This window comes from Bombus fervidus, chromosome 1 (assembly GCF_041682495.2).
Source record: "Bombus fervidus isolate BK054 chromosome 1, iyBomFerv1, whole genome shotgun sequence".
NCBI classification, from domain to species: domain Eukaryota; kingdom Metazoa; phylum Arthropoda; class Insecta; order Hymenoptera; family Apidae; genus Bombus; species Bombus fervidus.
In genome coordinates, this window is record NC_091517.1 from 5621919 (window position 1) to 5644948 (window position 23030).

The window sequence follows — 23030 nt, forward strand, 5'->3', positions numbered from 1 at the left end:
AATAATTAAATTGTAAAGAATAATATCATTCTGTTATTAATTTATAATGCTTAATGATCTTTTTGAAACACATTTTTACAAGTATAAGTTACCATTCAAATCTAATATAATTTTAAACAGGACATTTAAATAAAAATATTTGTATTTCTGGATTGACAAATAAAAAAAAGAGCTTATATAATGCTAGTCATGAAAGATAATATTATTCTTCTTATATATATATATATGTAACTATATATGATGCGTTAATTAATGTTTACTTTTGTAGAAATACATATACGTATATACATATATATGGATATATAATAAATTATTGAAAAATTAATAATTGTAGTTTTTTACATACCATTCCTTAAAAAACTTGAAAAACTAAATAAGTGAAGTATTAATTATTAGTAAATATTAATTTTTTAGTATTACAAATATTATTAGAAAACATTAATATAAGTATTAAAAAGATAACTACAAGTATAATGTAACTATATAATATCGAAAAATGTAAGTGCATGCTAAATTATTGATAAATTTTATTTACGTGATTACAAGAAAGTACAAAAATTTAAATATCAATTTTATCTATTGAATCACCAACCTTATTACTTCCAAATTTTAAGATCTAAGATCACAGTATTATGAAAATTACTTTTGACTATAATTTAAATTTCGCATCGCGCCAAACACTTTTCATTTTAAAATACATAACTGCGACGTCATTGGTTATAATTAAAAAATTCACTAAAATCTTTGCTCACGTTTACAACACACTTGAAATTCATATGTTTATATTACATATTATGAATTCAAATTGTCCTGATAATCTAAAATTTATTATAATTTCATAAATTAAATAAAATGATTAGAATGTAATGTAATTTAAAAATATATAATTCTGAACTTTTGTAGATTTATAGTTTTTACTCAAATACTATTGGTCTACATTTTCGCGCCATTTAAAAACTACAAAAATCGTATTACATATAAATGGGACTTACTTTGTATTTATTCACATCTGTCACCTATCTTACTGTTAGTAACTATATGTCGTAATAAACCAATCAGGTTATAGAAGATTTAAATTCAAATGAAAACTGAAAAGGTCGCTTTTTCAAATGGCGGTTACAGCTTACAAGTGTCAGACATCATATAATATGAATGAAATGAGTGAATATTAATTGAAAAAGTAACTAATGATTATTCGGTGATTTAAAACAAACAATTAGTAAAAATGTCAGACAGTATAAAAGTAGCTATTAAAGTGAGACCCTTAATTAAGCGTGAAAAGGATGATAATTTAGGGATACAGTGGACAATTCAAGGCAATTCCATTGTTTCTACGGATCAAGAAGTGAAGAAGCGTGGAGATGGCGGTTTTTATTTTGGTATTATTTCCTATATTCATTATGACAACAATATTAATTCGGAATTTTTTATATTTTTATTAAATCAATATTAACATCTTTATGTTTACAGATCACATCTTTGACATGAATGCATCTAATTTGGATGTATTTGATACTGTTGTAAAACCAATTGTTAATGCTGCTGTAAATGGCTTTAATGGTACGGTATTTGCCTATGGTCAAACAAGTTCTGGGAAAACATACACTATGATGGGTACTGCAGAAGAAATGGGGATTGTGCCTCTTGCTGTGCAACACATGTTTGATGCTATTGCTAATACCAGTGGGCGTGAATTTTTACTGAGGTACATTTTTGTTAATAACAAAACGTAATGATAATATATTCATCATAATTATATATATAAAAAATAATTTATTTTGTAGAGTATCCTATTTAGAAATTTACAATGAAAGAGTAAATGATCTTTTGAATAAAAGTGGGACTGATTTAAAGTTGAAAGAAGACAGTAGTGGACAGGTAATCTTACAATGTAAAGAGGAAATTACAAATAGCCCTGAAAATGTGTTGTCTATAATGAAAAAAGGAGATAAAAATAGAAGAATAGGGGAAACTAATATGAATGAGCGTAGTAGTAGAAGTCATACTATATTTAGGATTGTAAGTTTATATTACCATACACTACATATTCCATTCAATGCAATATCTTAATGTAAATTTTGTATTTAGACAATTGAAAGTAGAGAAGCTGGAGATTCAAATAGTGCTATACAAGTATCACAATTGAATTTAGTAGATCTTGCTGGTTCTGAAAGAGCAAGACAAACAGGAGCTACTGGAGAGAGATTTAAAGAAGGGAGACACATTAATATGTCTTTGTCTACCCTAGGTTTAGTAATCATGCAATTAAGTGAATCCCAGGATGGTCAAAAGCATGTTAATTTTCGTGACAGTAAATTAACGAGATTACTTCAAAATTCACTAGGTGGTAATGCCATGACAGCAATAATATGTGCTGTGACTCCTGCTGCTTTAGAAGAGACTCAGTGTACTTTGTCGTGAGTTAATTACTATTTTTAAATTACATACTGTATATATTTTTATAATATATACAAAATAATAAAATAATAATAAAATTTGTATAATTATAATTTCAGTTTCGCCTCTCGGGCGAAAAGTGTGAAAAACAAACCACAAATTAATGAAGTCATGTCCGATGCGGCACTTTTGAAACGTTATGCAAGACAACTAGCTAAACTTCAAGAAGAATTGCAGGTTTCTAATTTGAATTATGATGACGATAAATTTTTAATATTTCTCATTTCATCCAGAGTTGTAATTGCGTGAACTTGTTATTTTAGAGAATAAAGATTGAAAATCGATCTGCAGAAGTTGAAGAAATGGAAACTAGATTGCAAGAAAAAGATCGTATTAATCAATTATTAGAAGAACGCATAGAATTACTAAAAACTCGTATCGTTTCCGGAGATAATATAGCTCAAGAGTCATTTAAATGCAAATTGAAAAGAAGACAAACATGGGGTGGTCCAGGAGTGTTTAATCAACATTTACCGATATTTCAAACTAAAACTGGCTTGCCAACAATAAAAGAAGTATCATTCGAAACGCCACAAAAAAAAAGCACCATACAATCTATAGATATAATGAATCAAAGTAAATTTTCCATATTATTTTTATTTATATATATTCTATATTTATTTCAATAAATTTTATATTGTTACCCACTTTTTCAGCATTTCAAACAGCTTTTACCGATTTTGAGTTAGAGCTATTTGAGAGTGAAAGAGATCGTGAATCTAGAGAAAGTGACAGTGATGAGGATTATTTTGTAACAAAACGTAGAAATAGAGTTACATTTGTTGATGATGTATACAACATTAAATCTAAAAATAGTGGTATTGATATAACACCAGAAAAAAGTAACACATCGACTCAAACTGTAAGGTAAGTAGTAAAGATTAATATGGGAATGAATTATAAAATTGTGTAATATAATTTAAATTTATTTTTAAAAATTGTAACAGTTATCTAATGTCCCCTTCCACACCAAAACATGTTTTACGACGATGCATTAGTCAATTAACAAGAGAGTTTGTAGAACTTCGTGAATTTACAACTTTAGAAAAACAGCTAACATGTCAAGGAAATCATTGCTGTGCACGAGTAAGTATGATTAGTAATGCATATAATGATACAGTCATTATATATATGTAATCCTTTATGTTTTAAGGAAGAGAAAGAACAACAAACTGAACAAATAAAGTCATCTTTGGAATGTTATAAACTGGAATATGTTACAGAAGTGAAAGAACAACTTGCAGCTCTTAATCTTGCAGAAGAAACAAATTTAGAATCTATAATTACTAAATTATGTACTAAATTGAATGAAATTCAGAAACAAAATATTTTAGAAAAAGAATCAAATTCTAAAACAATGAAACAATTTTCAGAATTAGAAAAAAGAATTGAAAATATTACTTCTGAAAGAAATGAATTTGAATATATTAGCCGTGAATTACGTGCAGAATTAAAGAAAAAAACAACAGAACTGGAATTAAAAATTATGTCTGAGGAAAATATGAAAAAAGAAGAAATGACAAAAATTTCAGAATTAGAAAAGCAAATGGAAAGTATTATATCAGAAAAAAATAAATTTGAATGCATGAATGCTGTCTTAAGTAATGAATCGACAAAAAAAATTATGGAATTGCAAAAACAAATTGAAAATGTTACTTCCGAAAGAAATGAGTTTGAGCATATGCGTCGAGAATTACATATAGAATTAAATAAAAAGTCTATAGAATTGGAAAAGTTAAAGAATAACTTAGAAAAAAGCGCAAATACTGAAATAATAAATAACAAAATAACAGAATTAGAGGCAGAAATTGAAAATATTACATCCGAGAATAATACATTTAAACATATGAACGATGACTTACGCGCTAAATTAAATCAGATATCGTTAGAATTCGAATCAGAAATTGCTTCAGAACAGACTGAGAAACAAAAAGCAATTGAAAAAGTATCTGAATTAGAAAAACATATCGAACAACTTAATTCAAATAAAAAAGAATATGACTGTACCAATGTTGAATTGAAAAATGAATTACATAACAAAATTACAGACTTGGAATTCAAAATTAAATCAGAACATACTTTAAAGCAAGAAGCAATGGATAAAATTTTAACATTAGAAAAACGAATTGAAAATATTACTTGTGAAAAAAATGAATTTGTACGTATAAACAATGAATGCAATAAGAATATTTCAGAACTAAAAACTACAATTATGTCGCAACAAACTGCATATCAAGAAGCAAATAATAAGATTTCTGAATTAGAAGAAAAATTAAAAAGTACAATATTGGAGAAAAATGAATTCCAACGCACTAATAATGAACTAAATATCGAATTCAATAAAAAGTGTTCTGAACTTGAGGCACAAACAATGCATAAGGAAGCTGACAATTTGAAGGCAATTGAAAAAATGTCTGAACTGGAGAAACAGATTATGAGTATAAGATCAGAGAAAAACGAACTTGAACGCGTTAATAATGAATTACATATCGAATTAGAGCAAAAAGATTCTGAACTAAACAATAAAATGGTAGCAGAGCAAATTCAAAATCAGAAAACAGTGGAAAAAATTTCCGAATTAGAAAAACAAATTGAAAATATAACATCCCAAAAAGATGAATATGAGCGTGTTAATATTGAATTACGTGCTCAATTGGATGCAAAAATTTCTGAATTCAATTCGTATATAAAACAAAGTAAAGCTGAAAATCAAGATTTAACGGAAAAAGTTTCTAAACTTGAAAATCAGATTACAAGCGTGAGTTCTGAAAACAATGAGCTTCAACGTATCAATAATGAATTACGTGTCGAATTGAGTCGAACAACTTTTGAGTTGAATCCCAAGACAGTAGAACAAACTGAATATCAAGATGCAACGAGAAAAATTTTGGAACTTGAAAAACAAGTTGCGGATACGATGTCTGAAAAGAATGAATTATACTGTATTGATCAACAATTGTGCATTAAAAAAACTTGTATATTAAAGGCAAAAGTAACATCGGAAGAAATTGAAAAGCAGAAAATAATTGAAATGCCTGACCAACTAAACATTGACAATATAACAGATGATAACTCTACAAAAGATGAATTTAACCATATTATTAGTGAATTACGTACTGAGTTGGATCAAAAAACTTCCGCATTAAAGTTAGAACAAATTGAGAATCAGAAAGGAATAAAAATGATCTCCGACTTAAATAAAAAAATAGAATGTATCCTATCAGAACGAAATGAATTTGAAAATCTGTATAACCAATTAAATGCTGAACTCAAGAAAAAAGCTTCTGGATTGGAATCAACAATTGTATTAGAGCAAACTACAACTTCTGAATTAAAGGAGCAAATGGAAAACATTACCTCAGAAAATAATGAACTTAAAGATATCGAGGAAATACATGATGGATCAAATGACAAGAATATGGAATTGAAGTTAAGAAGAAATACGATAAAGGATTTACAAGATGTAATAACAGATCTTCAAACTGTGAATCAAGATTTAGAAGATCAATATCAATCATTTTTAGGAAGTGAATCTGTTCTGTCTTCTTCAAAAATGAATGGAAGCAATGCTGATACTTCATATGTAATTTTAAATATGGAAGCAGAGAAAAGTCAATTAGAAGGAACTCTCCAACTAAAAAGTCAGGAGTTGGAAGATATAAAAAGAGATGTTCAAAGCCTTAAAACGGACATAAACAAATTGCAGGAAACTATTTATCTGTTAACAACTGAAAATATGGAAATGGCTACAAAATTAACTATAGAGCAAGAGAATGCAAAACAAAGTGAAGTTAATCTCCAGAAAACAATTGATGAACTTTATGCACGTATTTCTGAAGTTACAAATGAAAAGATTACTTTAGAAAGTGATTTAACAGCTTTGAATGATCAGTTGGAATCTATGCGTTCTAAGATGTCAGTAGTATATAATGAAGAACAATTGTTAGAATCATATCGAAATAAAATCGATAAACTAACTACAGAAAACATTGAATTGTCAACCTCTATCACAGAAAAAAATAAAGAGCTTGAGAACATCAAAGAAAGTAAATCACTTTTATATGATCACGATTGTATTTACACAAAGAAGATAGCTATTCTTCAAGAAAAGAATGAGTATTTGTTAGCTGAAAATAATGAACTTTCTACAGACTTGATAGACAAAATAGAAGAAAATGATATGTTGAAGGAGCAATGTGATATACTAAAAAATAAGATAGAGCAATCACTATCAATAAATGAACATGTTGCTGACAATGACGTAGAACATGTAAAGATGGAAAATAATATCTTAAAAGCAGAAATTGCAGAGTTAAAAACAAAAGTAACAATATTATCAGAAGAAAATACAAAACTTTCTACTAACCTATTAGAAACTTTAGATAATTTTGATTCTTCTCAAAATGAAAAGTCATATAACAGTACTTTGCATTTATCAAAAATATTCAATAATAGTAGAGACATCAATGAAATAGAATATGAAGTATCACAAGAAGAAACACGGGAAACACTGGCAAATGAAGTGATAGCATTGCAGAACAAAATCGATTACCTGACGCGCTTGAATAAAAAACTTAGTGATTTAAAATTAACGTCTTGCAGCCAGTGCGTACATTTAAGGAATTTGAATGAAAGTCACAGAATCCTTAAGCTTGAAGCAAAAGGTTTGAATCAAAAGTTAGAAGATTTACAAAGAAAGTTTGATCGCAAGTGTGCAGACATCGAGATTCTGAAAAACAAAATACGTCAAGAATTAAATTTAAGTGTACACGATGTATCTTCGAACGTTATCTTTGTTGATGAAATGAATGTAAGTTTCGTTGAAGAAAGAATTCAGAGTTTAAATAATGAACTACAAATTTTAAAAACTGAGCATAATAAAATCTTGGTTTTATATGAAGATAAGTGTGATGAAGTAAAACAACTTCACAGTGGCATGATTGCAGATGAATCCAACACGAATGATTCTACATCTAAAAAAATCCCAAACAGAGCAGGGAATAGAATAGAACAAATTCAAAATCATATTGACCACATAAAAAGTGATATGGATGAAATAAAGGAAAATAGCATGAATTTTACTGTTATGCTTAATGAATTTAAAACTGAAAAAGCGAATTTACTAGATCAAATTAACAACTTAAAAGATACTAATGAAGAATTACGAAAAACAATATTAAATAATGAAAGCACTGCAATAAAGAAACTACAAATTCTTGAAAATGAATTGACCAATACAAATAGAGAAATTGAACAGTTTTCCATACAAGAAAAAGAGTTAGAATCACAGAAACTAATTTTAGAAGTAGAATTAGAAGGCTTGAAACACAAAGAACAGGATAAAAATGCCTTGATTAATCAATTAAATGAACATATCTTCTCTCTGAAAAAAGAATTAGAGAACAAAGAAGATTTACAGTATCTAAAGGAACAATGCGATAAATTGGAAAAAGATAAAGTACTCAGTAAGGAATTAGAGCAACATAATATGCTAAAGATCAAAGAATTGGAAGTATGTATAAACGATCTCCAAAAAACCTTAACAAATCAAGAATGTTTCTTTAGAGAACTTCAAGAGAAAGCTATTTACATGGAAAAACTTCTACAAGAAAAAGAGCAAGAAATATATATTCTAACACAGAAATTGCAAGTAGCAGAAACTGAAGTAATTAATATTAAGAATACTTTAGAAATGAAATACAAGAATGAATTTGATTCGGTGGTGCAGCACCGCATCAAAGAATATGAAAACAATATGCAAAAATTAAATGATACATTAAATAAATATATTGACGAAAATTTGAATTTATCACAAGAACTTACTAGTCTTCGAAATGTCAAAGAAAAATTGAACGAAATAGTAGCAGAAAAAGAATGTTTATTTGACCACCAAAAAATGTTGGTCCATGATAATGAAAAACTTCATGACGAATTAGATGAAATTAGAAAATGTATAATTAAAGAACTTAGATCGCTTAAGTATAATGTAAATTTACAAGAGTTTCCAAGTAAATCTGTAACTGAAATTTTTGTACTTTTACTTCAAACGCTTGTATCTAAGGAAAGCGAAGTAATTAAAACTATGAGAGAAACATGTGAAAAGGAAAGACAAAAAATAGAAGAGGAGAAACAACAATGCATAAATACAGAGAAACGTACTATAACATGGGCCAAGGAATTGGAAGGAGAAATTGAAAAACTCCAAGCAGATTTAATGGAAAAAGAACATGCCCATAAAGAATATCAAAATACAATATCTCAATTAGAGCATCTTTTGAAAGAAAACATTTACGAAAAAGAAATATTTAAAGAAAAAATGGAAGCGCTAGAAACAGATTTTAATAATTTACAAGTTGAATTTGATAAACAATGCAAGGTTGATAATCAGCAAGAAGAAGCAATTCTTATTGCTCAGAAGAAAGAAAAAGAAGTACATGAAATGTTTAAAACCAAAGAAACAGAATTACAGTCAAAACATAAATTGGAGAAAGAAATGTATGAAAAGAAAATAGATAATCTAGTTCAAACCCTAGAGTTTTACAAAACCAGAAATTTGGAATTAAATAATACGATTGAAGGTCTTGAAGCAAATGAAAGACAATTGAAAAATACCATAGAAGTGAATTTGACTGAAATAAAAAAATACAGTCAAAATGTAAAAAAAGTAAATACAGAACTTGAACAGCTTACACAGGCTTATAATGAAGTAAATCAAGAGATAGAGCAAAAGAATTTACATATCGAAGAAATCACTACAGTTCTAAAAAGTAAATGTGATATATTGTCTGAATATAAAATAAAATTTGAGACAATTGTGCCTGAATGTGAAATGCTAAAAGAGCATGTCAAAGATCAAAAATTGTCTATAGAACAACGTAAAGAAGAAATAGACATGCTGAGAAAAGAAAGGGAAGAACAATTGGAAATTATTAAAGATAAGTTAAACTCGGAAGAAATAAAAAATTTTGGATTAAGTAAACAATTAAATGAATTGAACAACAAAAATGTCACTCTAATAGATGAATTGAATAGTTTGAAAGAAAAATACGAAGAACTTCAAGGAGAAAATGCAAAACTAGAAAGAAAAATTAGAAATAGTACAAGCAAAATTAAAGCAGAAGCGGAAATAGAGGAGCTGAAGGAATTGAATAAAAGACTACAAAACAATCTGGAGGGTGCAAGTAATCGTGTGGTAGAATTTCAAGAGATTAGAAACCAAACTTTAAAAGACTTAGTTGATGTAAAAGGTAAATACGAATTTCTAATGCAAGAAAATGATGAACTAAAAAAAGCACTTTCATTATATAAGTCGAAACACTCGAATTCAAGTTTATTAATAGACGAAGGCAAATACGATGCACTTCTTCTAGAAAAGAATAAAATTGCATTAGAGTTAGAAGATAAAAAGATAATACTGAGTCAAAAAGATAAAGAAGTTAAAGAATACATCAGTCAAGTACAAGAATTAACTGATAGAAACAAGGAACTGGATGATGAATTAGAGGAGTATGCGGCAATAATTCGAGAACGGGACATTGAAATTTCAAAATTAGAAGACAAGTTATATTCCCGTTTGTCAGAAAATGTACTTGTTAATGAAGCAGAAGAAAAATTAAAGAACCTCAATGAAGAAAATGAGAAACTTCGCGATCAGGTAGAAGCACTTAAAATGAGATTGCAAATGGACGTAGAGAAAGACATTGAACTTCAAAATGAAAGCATTATTCGCGTCTTAAAAAAGGAAAATTTGGAATTACAAGCGAAAATAAATTTTTATAAATTACAGATAGATGGTATTGAATCTAAAGAAATACGCACGAATCAATTAAAAAATTTGGATAAGAGATTAGAGAATAACTTAGAAGAGCCAAGTAATTCTGTTAAAGAACTTGAAGGAGAAAAGAATAAAATAATAAAGGAATTAGAAACTCATAAATTATTGTTGAATCAGAAGGATAAAGAACTTAAGGAGTGTATAAATAAACTACGAGATTTAACAATGAAAAATAGGGAACTAAATAATGAATTAGAAGAATATGTAAGAACTATTCGCAATCGTGATGCTGAAATTTCAAACTTAAAAGTTAATTTGGGTTCACAGTCAACACAAAATGAATCAGATAGTAATATAAGACAAAAGTTAGACTTTTTCATAATAGAAAATAAAAAGCTCAAAAATGAAATTAAAGAGCTTCGTATGAGATCAAGAATAGAAGCACATGATGAAAGTATACTTAAAAGTAGTACAAGAAAACAAAATAGAACTGTGATATCTGATAGAGATGAATACGAGGATAAATATGAACAATTGAAAAAAAAGATACATGAATTAGAATTGCAGTTAGTATCAAAAAATGGAAAAATTGCAACTTTAGAAATACAAATTCAAAGTGAGAGTTTCCCATATCAAAAGAAATGTAAAGAACTGGAAGAACTTGTACTCGCCTTTCGTAATAAGGTATGTTATAAATTATAAAAATGATCAAAAATTGGTTCTGAATGATATAGTACAATCTGATGTAACTATAATGCTGAAATCTCTGGGTATAATTTTTAGTTGATATGACTTACAATCAAAAGGCTCAAATCGTAATAATTACTATAAATGTTCTATTTTATATACAGAATGCAGAATTGAACAATGAAGTAAGAAAACTACGAAGAACTCTAAATGATGTTAATGCATGGGAATGTGATGTCTGCAGGCGATGGCGCGTAAACAGAAAGGATCAAGCTTGCCAAACAATACCCAATAATACAGTGCGTTTCTGTAGTACTAATAGTGGAGTTGTTGAGGTAAGCAAAAATATCAATACATATTAATTTTTAATGAATTTACAGTATTTACATACGAAGTTGTAATATTTATACAGGATCATGTGAAAATCCAAAAATTAGAAAAAGAGAAAATGTTAATGAAAGATTTGTGTCGGTCCCGATCTCGGCAAATAAAGGAATTACAGGATCGAATACAAGAACTAGAAGCACAAAGTTCGTTTGCTTTGAGATCGAACGAAGTATTACAAGATAGATCTAATCAACAGGATAGCAGCATTATAAGACATAACAGGCATTTAGATATTGGAAAAAATTTAAAGCCGTAAAATAATGTTAGATTTCTTCCTTAATCATACATTTTTATGCATATATGACACTATGTAATAACCGCGCATCTTATTCCATATCAGTAAAATTATTACTTCATAATTCCTGTACTATATGTTCATATATTTATATGAGACTGTAAATAATCGCGATCGAATTAACAATGATATGTATTACATTGTTAAATTTGTGATTTAAACTAATGATTTTAACAAAATGATTTTTTATTCGTATAATTCATAAGAAATAAATTAAATATTTTTATAACTTCATTGTTGTACAAATTCATGTTTATTAAATAACATTTTATTCTATACATATAAAATTATATTACATCATACATTCGTCATAATGTTCAATGCTTTATGCTTAATGTTCAAGTTTCTGTTTCTTTACTTTATATTTAGGCATACTCCTAGGCCTTTTTGCACCAACTTTTCTTTCAAATAAATCTACGAATGAAGACAGACCAAGATGTAAATTAAGGATATTAATATATTAAATCGTTTTAAACGTATGAGACTAAATTTACCTTTATCAGGCTCTTCTCCAATTTCATCGCGATAATATTGTGCATCATCATCTTCTACATTATTCTCCTCCATTGATTCTTTTGCTATTTTTTGTAGTAACACTTCATTTTCTTTCTTCTTCTGCATTCCTTTCAAAGATTTTTCTTTATGTTCTTGTTTTCGCAATTCCTTCTTCTTTTTGTTTTCTTCTTGCACTTTCTTTCTTTTTTCCTTTAATTTCTTTTTTTCTTCTCGTTTTTTCTTTATTAATAGTTTTTCTTCCTCAGATTTATGAATATACTCATGGAAAAGTACTTCACCATCTAAAAGTCCATCTTCGACTTTTATCAGCTAAAAGTATTTTAAACAACAATGTTAATTAGTAACTATCTTCGAAATTTATTTAAAGGAAGAGAATTATTTCTTACTTCTAGTGTTAATCTAGGACCTAATTCAAAGAGTCTAATTGCACTTTTATTATTTGCATGATTACCACGCGATGATAATGTTTGTGGTAATGTAACATGATTTGAAGGATCATCTTCAGCTTCACTTTCAGAAACTGTTCCTTTTGTTAAGAAGTCGGAAAAATCTTCACATTTAGACAAATTTGGAATCTTAGCTTGAATTAACTTTTTGATACCTTTTGATACGTCAACAGGTACTACTTTAATAGCATAATGCCTAAGATCAATAGTTTTTGATGTGGAATTATAATTTAAGCTCAGACATCTACGGATTGTACTTAAATTAACCTATAGAGATATTAAAAAACATTTCATTTTAATGAAAAACTACAATTAACATATATAAACTAGGATTACTGTCTAAGGGGAAACTTACTGTAGTCAGATTGATTGTTGGAAACATATTTTGAAACATAGAAGCAATAAGCTTCAGTTGCATACCTTCTCCACTAAAATTATTTAAAACTACTAGTGGAGAATTTTTAAATAATTCTTCATATACCATTTGCCTTTTTAATAAAGATATTACATCACGTGATAAGGAAAAACTGTGTATTTTAAAAGTGAGTGTTGGTCCTCTTGGTAATCTATTACAAATTTATTTTTTAATTGTTCAATAATATTTATGATAATATATAAACATTTAACATTATAATTGAATTCAATACCTGCAAAGTTTGAAATACATTCCTTGCTCCGTTCTTGTAAACATACACATGTGTGTAACATGAAATATACCAGCTATTGATACAAAATCTTTGATTGTATTTCTTTTTCTTTCTTTTAAAGACATTGCTGTAAAAGGTTCCATGATTTTACGGAAGTCTTTAGTAAGTTCAACAATGTGTTCTCCAGGTAGACCACGATGAATGACAAAAGAATGAGGTGCTTTTGCTACATTTGGATTTTCTTCTGCATTAATTTGTTTATTTTTCTTTACACAACGACCCTGCATAATGTTTATGTAAAGTTAAGTAAGGAACTGCATCATTTTTGTCGGTTCTATACTCTAAATTCGTCTTATTAAAAAAAATATTTATGTTTACATGGGTATCCTATTAATATTTAATTTATAATTTACATATATGTTGTATTATTTGTACATATGTTTAAAAAGTTGTTCACCGAGGGCCATGAAATAAAAAATTACCTTTTTACGGCGTCCCATGATTATTTTTTTATATTAAGGTTAGAATCTTTATCACGTGTATATATATATAAATATGCGTGTATACAATGAATCGTTGTGAAGTTGGCGCTAGAAGCAAAACAGGTTAAGCACATCACGAGGATTCGAGGTGTCATAATCACGTCATAATAAATGAAAGTCACTACTATTTTTTTAGCATTTTTTTTACTTAAGTACATTTCATTAACAACTATTTTAATTCATTAATCGAATATCAAAAATATATATTAATCATTAAATTGAGATTTTAGTTTTTTCTAGAATATTTTTAATAAATTTTTGTTTCTATCACAATTACAACAATTTTTATTTTATTTTTACTAATATCAATTAATACCAATTTTCTTAGGCATGTAAAATTTGTACGTCTATACAAGTAATAGAGATGCAAATAATCTATGAGACTGATACAAGTAATATAAAAATCTAATTTAGTGTATATTCTTTAAATTGTTTTTAAACTACGAATTCATAACATATTTTTGAAGCTTATTAATAAAAGTTTAAAAATTATTCAGTGTCTTTAATCATTATGTTACTTTTAAGTAATGCATATTAAATATTTATTCGATTTAGAAAAGTTACTTATCTTTCTCTTTTCTCTTCTCTTTATCTGTTTTATATTTTATTGTTTTCAAGCTGTTAAAATCTAAAATCACGTAGAGAGTACAATAAGAGATCGCGAAACCATCCAACTTCCCTTCTCATTCTATTATGAATCCTGGAAACGACTACGGTTGTTCACCGCGTGGAAGGATTCATTGTTTGGAAGCGCGGGAACTTCGGTGCGACTTGTTAAGCGAAAGAAAACTCTTCTCACGGTGCAAAGTTCACGGCCAGCGCGTCGATCTTTATCTACCTAGCCATGTCCGGGGATCCCTCGAGTCGTTACACACTAAAATTACGTCGCCAATAATGAGGACGTAAAGTCTTCGAATAATTTCGCTACCACGTCCTTGTATGTATTTCTTCACCTTGCTATTTTCTCAACGTTAACTTATTCGTTATCGATCTCGTATCTTTTATTTATAATGTAATATAACACTAACCATACCCACTAATCGGAAAACAAACTACCGTAAGGACTTCATTTATATTTCTATTGTTCACGTCTAAATTTTATATGATCAGATATATTCTACAATTTTCTGTGTCCTGATATACTGTATGCATACATTTACAAGTATTCTTTATCTGCTTATTCCGTATCCATTGTTGATTCTATATATAATATTAAGTAGGAATTCTGTGACATGTTAAAACAATAACTTTAAGTACAATTAAAATCAATAATGTTACAGGTACGAAAACTACTATATATCAAATCGTGGTAGAAATCTTTACTTTTTACTCTTCGGGAATCAAAGCATCTGGAAAAAGAGGCAAAGATTCTTTATCGTAGTTCCGGTTTGATCCTTTGGTAGTACTCGCTTTGATCGTAGTAATTCGTCAACGGCAACACGGATAATAGTCGCACTACGTTACACCGGCTGCGTCGAGGTAACGTCTGCCATATGCCAAGCTGAAAACCGGCCGTGATTTTTGCTGGCATCACTGCCGTAAGGAAATCGAAAAACAGAATATAAGCTCGTTCTTCTGCTATCTAATAAACGTCATACTTACGTTTGCAACAATATTTATTTAAATCTGTTATATGTATATTTAGTTCTTTGAACAATAATTGAAATTTTCAAATATGAATTTATTTCTTGAACAATTTTTTCATACATTTTGTTCCATTAGAGAGATTTTTTGTTTGAGAAATATCGTATCATGTATATATTTCCACGAAGATATTTTAATAAGCATTTCTGATCATGCTCGTTTTATAGTTCCATGGGTTGTTGCTTATTATGTATCGTTTGACTCTAGAACTGCAAATGGGATAGAATTGTGAGAAGTATAGTAAACTGAATAAGAGTGTAGATTTCATATTTTAAGTGAAATGATCCAATTCGGCTTAAAGTACATCGTTGCATCTTACATCTGTACTCTAGAATACCCTCGGTTGGTACTTCCACTTCGGTGAGCTTGTTTTTAAAACATAATGTTTCATAAATGCATATGGTGATTTTGTTTGTTACATACAAAAGGTTAACTCGTAAACGCATTATTTTATGATAATAGTTTAATAAAAAAACATAGCTAGTTCACTATTTTATTAACATGCGATTTTACCGTCATGGAACTAAAATGCAAAATAATATTATAGAAGTTTTATTACATATCATACATATTTAAAAATTTTTTTACAATCCAAACATTAAAAATCAGGTAATTATATAGAAGATGGTACGTCACACCGATTTTAATAATTTTAAGATATGTTGTTAAAGTCAACATTCTGAACAACTTTTTCGAAACTTTTTCCTATACATATAAGCTGCTGCACGACTTTAGTTTCCGAGATATTCATAAAAATACTTTTACTACTTTTTATCTTGGTGTGGGTTAAGTTTGAGTTAGCTTTGTATACGCACATGATGATATTATAGATGTGTTTTTATGCATTCATAGTTTATATGTACATATGAACTTCAGTCGTCTCACGTTCCAATTTGTAAACACAGAGAGATAAGAAAGGAATTCAACTTATTGCTAATTTACTTGCTTCAGCTACGCAAAAGCTGCGAACGTACATGTGTATGTAATACCATGTTCGTACTTCAAGTTAAATCAAATCTAATTCAAACTAAGATAAAAAGTAGCAAAAGTGTTTTATGAATATCTCTTATGAACAAGTTTCATATTAGATACATAATTAGTGTTAAATAATTTTTTATTTGTGTCATAAAATATAAAATATACATATCTTTATATGTATTTTATGTTTATTTCTTCTTAGAGATATTAATAACATGAAGTAGACGTGCTACCTGTATCAGACGACATCAAACAACTACTACAACTACAAAAAGAACTCGAACTTGATTTACTTAGATTAACGCGCGAAATTGCATTAGGATTTTGAAAATTACTCTGAATAACAAGGTTGACATCTTCATTCTGCCCTGATGATGAAATTGTGCTAGTATCGTTAAGACTTGTAATTTTTGCTTCAAGCAGAAATATTGGTGTGAAATCGTAATTAACTGTTCTTGTACCGTACATCTCATAAGTAATTTTTGATTCATTCAATTTCGATTCTTTCAGTTGCATTTGTTGCGTTGGATTTTGTTACTTTCTTTCTTCTTATACCTTTTCTTCTTGCAGGCAACCAGAAGTGGCATTTTGCAGATTTAACACAAGAAAAATGGGTTTATCATCTTTGGTTGGAGATTGCTTGTTTTTTTCTGATATTATCATCGGAATATGGTTCTTATTATTATCGAAATATTTATTGTCGTTATTATTGGAATCTTTGTAGGTTCTTTTCTTATAAATTATTTTCTTAACGCGTTTTTTATTAATAAATCTTTGTTTACTTTTATTATAATTCTCGCCCATTTCCTCATTTTCTGATGATAATTCTATTAATGATAAATCTATGTCAGGTGAGATATATATTTTTTCTTTTTTTTAATTATGTTCATAATAATTATTCAAAGAAATAAAGTTTCAATGTCCTCTAATATGTTATTTATGTATTTTTATTGTGTATTTTTATGTATTTATTACTTTAATCTGTTGAAATGATTAAGCTTGTATATCGATGAATGATAAGTGTATTGCGTGTAAAATCGGATGCTCTTCGAGATTAACAAATCATTAACACTTTTCTTAAAAATAAAATTCTTTTATCGAATATTTCCTATAACGTTAAAGTTGTACATGTTTGCTACCTGCTCAGGTCTAAACCACAAGCTAAATCATGTTCTTAAATTATAATAATATATCTTCCTCGGGCAGCTTAATCATAAGTCTCTTGAAAATTACCAAATTCATATTCTATTTTTGACATTGTTGTAGTTCATTACGATTACAAACTATAAAATTAAAACATCGCAATTAAACTCGGTGTTATCAGAAATGTTATTTACATTCAAGCACAGACTGATTTAAGTCCATGATCACATTTCATTAATCACAGCAGACAGTACAGTCTGTGGTTATAATCTTATGCTATGCTGAATCGGTAAAGTAGTTCTGTGAGTTCTCACGGCATTGGACAAAAAATATATCGAGTGATAGATCTATCCTGTACCTCCATCTGTGATGACGTTTCGTTTACGCGTGTCTTTGACGTTTTTTGATTTGTTCAAAGTTTGATTGTTGACGCATGTACATTATCATTAACATACTTTGTTAATTTAGATTGCAAATTCCGTCTGTGTTAAAAGAACCGCGCGGAAGTTCAGTAGAGAGCAGAGAGGTACGTACGCGTAGCAATTGTTTGTACGATATTTCCGTTTGATTCTATCTCCAAAAGGCTGACAAGATTCGAATCTTGTTATGTTAGTTGTGTTGTTACAATTCATTTATAGCTTCTTAACAATCGAAAACACGAAGCATACTAAAACAAACCACTACATGATATATCTCATTCATTTCGAGAAACACATACGAAATCTTTTTATAAATATGTACTTTTAATTTAAATAGACATATTTGTAAAGATTGTTGATGGAGAGTAGCTATAATATGATACATCCACTGCTTAAAGCCGGATACAGAAGTATTTGCTATTACGTATCGATTACGTATTTTACATCTATCACTGAAAGATATCAATTAGTTTATTTAAATATTTTGTTTCTCTAAATTTTTCATGTATTCGTATAGCTAATTCGTATATCTAAAGGATCCTATAGGACAGATTATAGTCAGTCTAATTCTTGCGTCAGAAAAATATATAATTCATTCGATTCATCATGAAATCTTTTGAAATATAACCTCCATCTGAATAAAATTAATCTCGATTAATTTAGCGTTTCGAGCAAAATAGCTCGAACGTATAGTTACCACTGGCTGATTTAAGTACTGACGTGTAACTAACGTGTCGGAAGTGATTATCATAACAAGAAAATTGTATAATATTAAGCATTACTTGGTTGCCAGGACACGGTATACGCGTTTGAATTTGAAATTATTCGATATGCGCAGACGGGTGTATCTTACTGGTTGGCTGGCGTGGATAAGTTTGTTTACAAGCGGGAGAATTGCGGCTGCATTCGATCCTCGAAGGTTTCGTATATTCAAATTGGATATCCGACACCGAGCGTAATACGAAAATTCAAAGTATCTGCACGTATGTGTAGCTACTATAGACTCGTGAAACGGGCCACGAGGACGGGTCAGCCACGAATAAAACCGCTTCTGAAAATTTTTTTCTGCCTTTTCCCGGAAGAAACGTCCACTGAATGCATAATGCTGTACGAATGTATCTTCGTAAATGTGCATGCACGGGACTCGCAAGGTGAATTACCTTGAAAATCCATCGTATCTTTTCCCGTCCTTCAATTTCTTTGTCGATTCGATCTTTGTTCGAAGTCCAGCTGGGCGTTCTTTACGGATCGAGCGTTTTCAGTGTGTTCTCTTTTCTTCGTTTTGAATATATGAAACATTAGATAATGTATGCCACGCACAGCGTGGTACAATGTTGTCAATATCAAATTTCATGGAATTCATATTTTTCAATTCTTGTCGAGTACAATTTTCATATATGTATACAAAGTTCCTTTCTGAATTAACAGCGGCTAGCAGAATTCACTAAAGACTCGGTTCGTGAGTAATTACGCATAAAGTCTTCTTTCCTCGAAAATACAGAGTAATCTAATAGCCAATTATTTACGATTCCTATTCTAAATCTTATAAATCACGATTATAAATTATAGTAGAAAAAGGAATCACTGCAGCATCAAGCATTCGTGAATGAATAGAAGATGATATATGATTAATGAGAGATACGTAGATCAAACTTGAATAAGTTTATGATCCATTTAAATTGCTTCTAGCTTTATTACGATAAAAAATGTTAAAAAAAGAAACGTAATAATTTCTTAAGAGCTTCTCCTTTGAATATAACATTTCTTTAAGATTTTCATCAATCTTTGTTTAGTATAGATAACGTAGGATATTCTCAAGTTAACTATAAGTGTTTATTTATATCAAAATTATGTTTGTCGCTACACGTATCTATTTAGAATTTTTATGAAGAAAATTTCATTGATTTTTTTGGAAGATATCAGTGGTTGGGGAAACGTAATCTGATACTTTCGTTATAATTTGGCATGCACAAATACTTGCTACTTACCGTGAGACCCAGATAATCAATAGCTCGTCTCGGTTTCATTGTGAAGGTAGAACAAATTGGTGCACCACCTACAGCGCGAGCAACGCTGAACTCTCGCATAGATAATCTCTGTGGAAGTTTTCAAGGATGCCTGTAATTTACAACTGGGCAGCCGGCCTCGGTGTTTCTTCTTTACGTTTCATTGTACACCACCCCTGAGATAGATTCTTTGTGTGCGAGCAGCAAACTGGACCGCGATGGAAAAGTGTAACAAACGTGTCCTTGCACGAAATAATATCTTTCTTTCCAGCTCGGTCGTTTCTTTATTCATGCAATACTACGCGGAAACAGGAGATTATCTGGCCACAAATGAATACTTTTGTTTTAGACTGCCGATCGTCAAGCTTTTATTTCCAGAGACAGGTGTAATTACGAGATGGGCAAATAATCAAACTATCTATGGTAACAATCACGATAAAGTGCACAGATTCTTCGATGAAACGTGTTATTAAATCATTTAACAGATTGTACATGCGCGATAATTGTATGAAGAATGCTCAAAATATTCTTTTAGTCCCGCTGCATTTAGTCGTACACGCGAATCGTATAAATCGCAATTATGTATATTTAATTCACTATTATTATTATTATTATTATTATTATTATTATTATTATTATTATTATATATGATCATTTCTTCGAATCATTCTTATAAGAAAATTATCGAGGTGAAAAAGCAACTGTCTCTTCAGGAGAATTAACACAGCTTATGTACGAATAAAAACAGTTAAAATGAAGACTTCGTCAATACTTCCGACAAACATGGATTCGTGCGTGGAGCCGCGTCTGTATAACCAGCTCCTAGCAACAAGTCATAAGCTATACTTTGTACGCACTTGTCAGAAACGGCGAGAAAACAAGGGAGAGAGGACGAAAGGGGGAAAGAGAAAGAAAGAGGAAGAAGCGAAAGGAGAGGAGATAGAAAGGCGAGGCGGAAAAGAGATAGGAAAAGAAGTCCGGTGGAATGCCTCGGGAAGACCTAAGGATTCTCACCGAGCCTCTCAGGAGACTGTCTTGCGGTGCTTTTGCGGCTCGACAAAAACCATTTTTTTGCACCTAGTCTAGATATGGAGGAGGAAAGAATAAGATCGCAGAATGAACATTGATATTAGCTAGAACGTGCAGTAGGAGGATCGGACCAAGGCTTTCGTAATTTGAGATTTTTTCGAATCTTTGATCGCGCAGGGGAACTCCTTTATTTGGATTCATCCCCCGGATGCTATGGACCGCAGGATGTAGGTATATATCGTTGTTCTTTCTTAGGAATACTCGACGTCGGTTAACACACGAGTATATATATGCGATATATATATATAAAACTCGCTCTTCATGTTCGATTACGTGAACCAGAGAGTACATAGTTGCTTATTCTAAACAAACATTTATCCTACAAGAAATGATCGTAGTTACGGCAGAAGTTTATGCATTGAACGCTATACAATTTGGTTAGAAATTTTGGCGAAAGGATTGTTATATACAGGATTGATCGCGAGGTACGGAAAAGGAAAGGTAAAACAGAAATTAATAACGGTATCTATTTCTTTTGAATGGCAATCGTGTACATTGAAGCTTAACATAATGTAAGATGTATTTGAACGCATCCGGGTAACCTCTGCGAAGAGCGAGCTCGGACGAAGAACTAAATAGGAATGTGGTGTAGGTGAAGTATCGAAGCAAAGAGGATGGATCATGAGGAGCGAAGTGGCTGCAACGATGTATTACATTAATAACTCAATTTAGCTATTAGCCTGATACCAGATGGTGCCATGATCCATTTGCCTGTCTGCCTTTTCAATGGAAACTTTAACCACATATGGAACGAGCGTAGAAGAATTTACAAGCAAGAAGAAACAGGGGTCGAATGGAAAAAGCGAAATAAGAGATTAAAGAAACATGTACGAAGGAAGAAATTCTCCCGAAACGATAGTCACGAGATAATTGATCATAATCAGACCGATGCGCGCTGGATGTGTTTTCCCGTTTGAGCGATCGATCAACGTTTTGAAGAGAAAATTCCAAGTTCAAATTGAACTGAACACTGTCGCAGCGCGCAACGCATGTTGCGAAAACGTCATACAAGCAGAAAAGAAAAGAAAAACAAAGACGGAAGAAGTGGCAGAGAAGGAGGAGAAGGATGATGAGGACCATCGAAGTCGATGGTGGAGATGGTGGTGGCGTGGACCGTTAGTTGGCCCCAGCTCCGCGGGAGCGTTGTCCGGGCATTCCGCGTTACTATTCTCCGTCTTCCTCTTTTCCCTCCCTTCCCTCTCTCTTCTCGTTCCTTCTTTTTTACTTTTGTCCCACTCTCACCCGCTTCGTTCTGCCGTTCGTTACACCGGCATTCTCTCTCTCCCATCATCTTCCACTGCCTACCAACGTCACCGGATCTTGTATCGGACACCTCGTCTCATTGCATCCTCGTGTTGGTTTAATGTCAACCGAAAACAATCCACGACATTCTAGCGAGTTTATTTTGCCGTTGTTGTTTTTCTTCAACATTATTTAAACCTTTTATTCTATCGTACATCTAGGCTGGATCGATTCGATTCATTTGTATCTTGCACACGATCGTTAATTCATTTTTTCGAAGTGGAAATACGTCGAGAACAACACGTAACGTAAGCGCGTTGAATTTTTATGATGCACGGTGTCAAGTTTACTTTAGAGATAAATATATTAATTTCGAGCTTTAGTCTAACGATAACGGATTAATAACGTAAAATGAAATTAATTTGTTCTTTCGTTCGAGTCGCTCGAATATCATGAATTGCTTCATTCTACAAGTGAAACACGAACAAAGGCAACGAATGAGTTATGAAAGTCTAATAGCGTTTCACAAACTGCTGTTAGATATTGCTTACCCTCGTAAACCGTGTCAAAAATCTAGCCAATTGCACGTGTCAAGAAACGCGCTGACGAAACGTCTGAATGACATTTTAGAATTTTAAATCAAGCGTACCCATCGAAGGGATCGGATATTCTATCGAACGTAACTTGAGAAATTAAAAATTTATTTCGATCACACATTTATAGACAGAGGATCTTACGAAATAACTGACCCTTTCAAT

The 23030-nt window shown here is 30.4% G+C and overlaps 2 protein-coding genes across 2 annotated transcripts; one reads left to right on the forward strand and one right to left on the reverse strand.

Annotated features, from left to right (window-relative positions):
• Window positions 1-1107: 1107 nt before the first annotated feature.
• On the forward strand, window positions 1108-11829 carry LOC139985252 (uncharacterized). Its single transcript, XM_072003679.1, has 11 exons — window positions 1108-1379; window positions 1471-1705; window positions 1785-2019; window positions 2089-2417; window positions 2517-2634; window positions 2721-3033; window positions 3114-3324; window positions 3405-3543; window positions 3611-10915; window positions 11083-11253; window positions 11331-11829. Exons 1-11 carry the CDS (start codon window positions 1226-1228, stop codon window positions 11559-11561), a joined length of 9441 nt encoding a protein of 3146 aa, XP_071859780.1. The 5' UTR covers window positions 1108-1225; the 3' UTR covers window positions 11562-11829.
• Window positions 11830-11834: 5 nt separating this feature from the next.
• Ppan (Brix domain-containing protein peter pan) lies at window positions 11835-13840 on the reverse strand. Its single transcript, XM_072016080.1, has 6 exons — window positions 13692-13840; window positions 13210-13490; window positions 12918-13128; window positions 12503-12829; window positions 12095-12425; window positions 11835-12014 (listed from the first exon to the last, which is right to left on the reverse strand). Exons 1-6 carry the CDS (start codon window positions 13707-13709, stop codon window positions 11932-11934), a joined length of 1251 nt encoding a protein of 416 aa, XP_071872181.1. The 5' UTR covers window positions 13710-13840; the 3' UTR covers window positions 11835-11931.
• Window positions 13841-23030: the final 9190 nt, after the last annotated feature.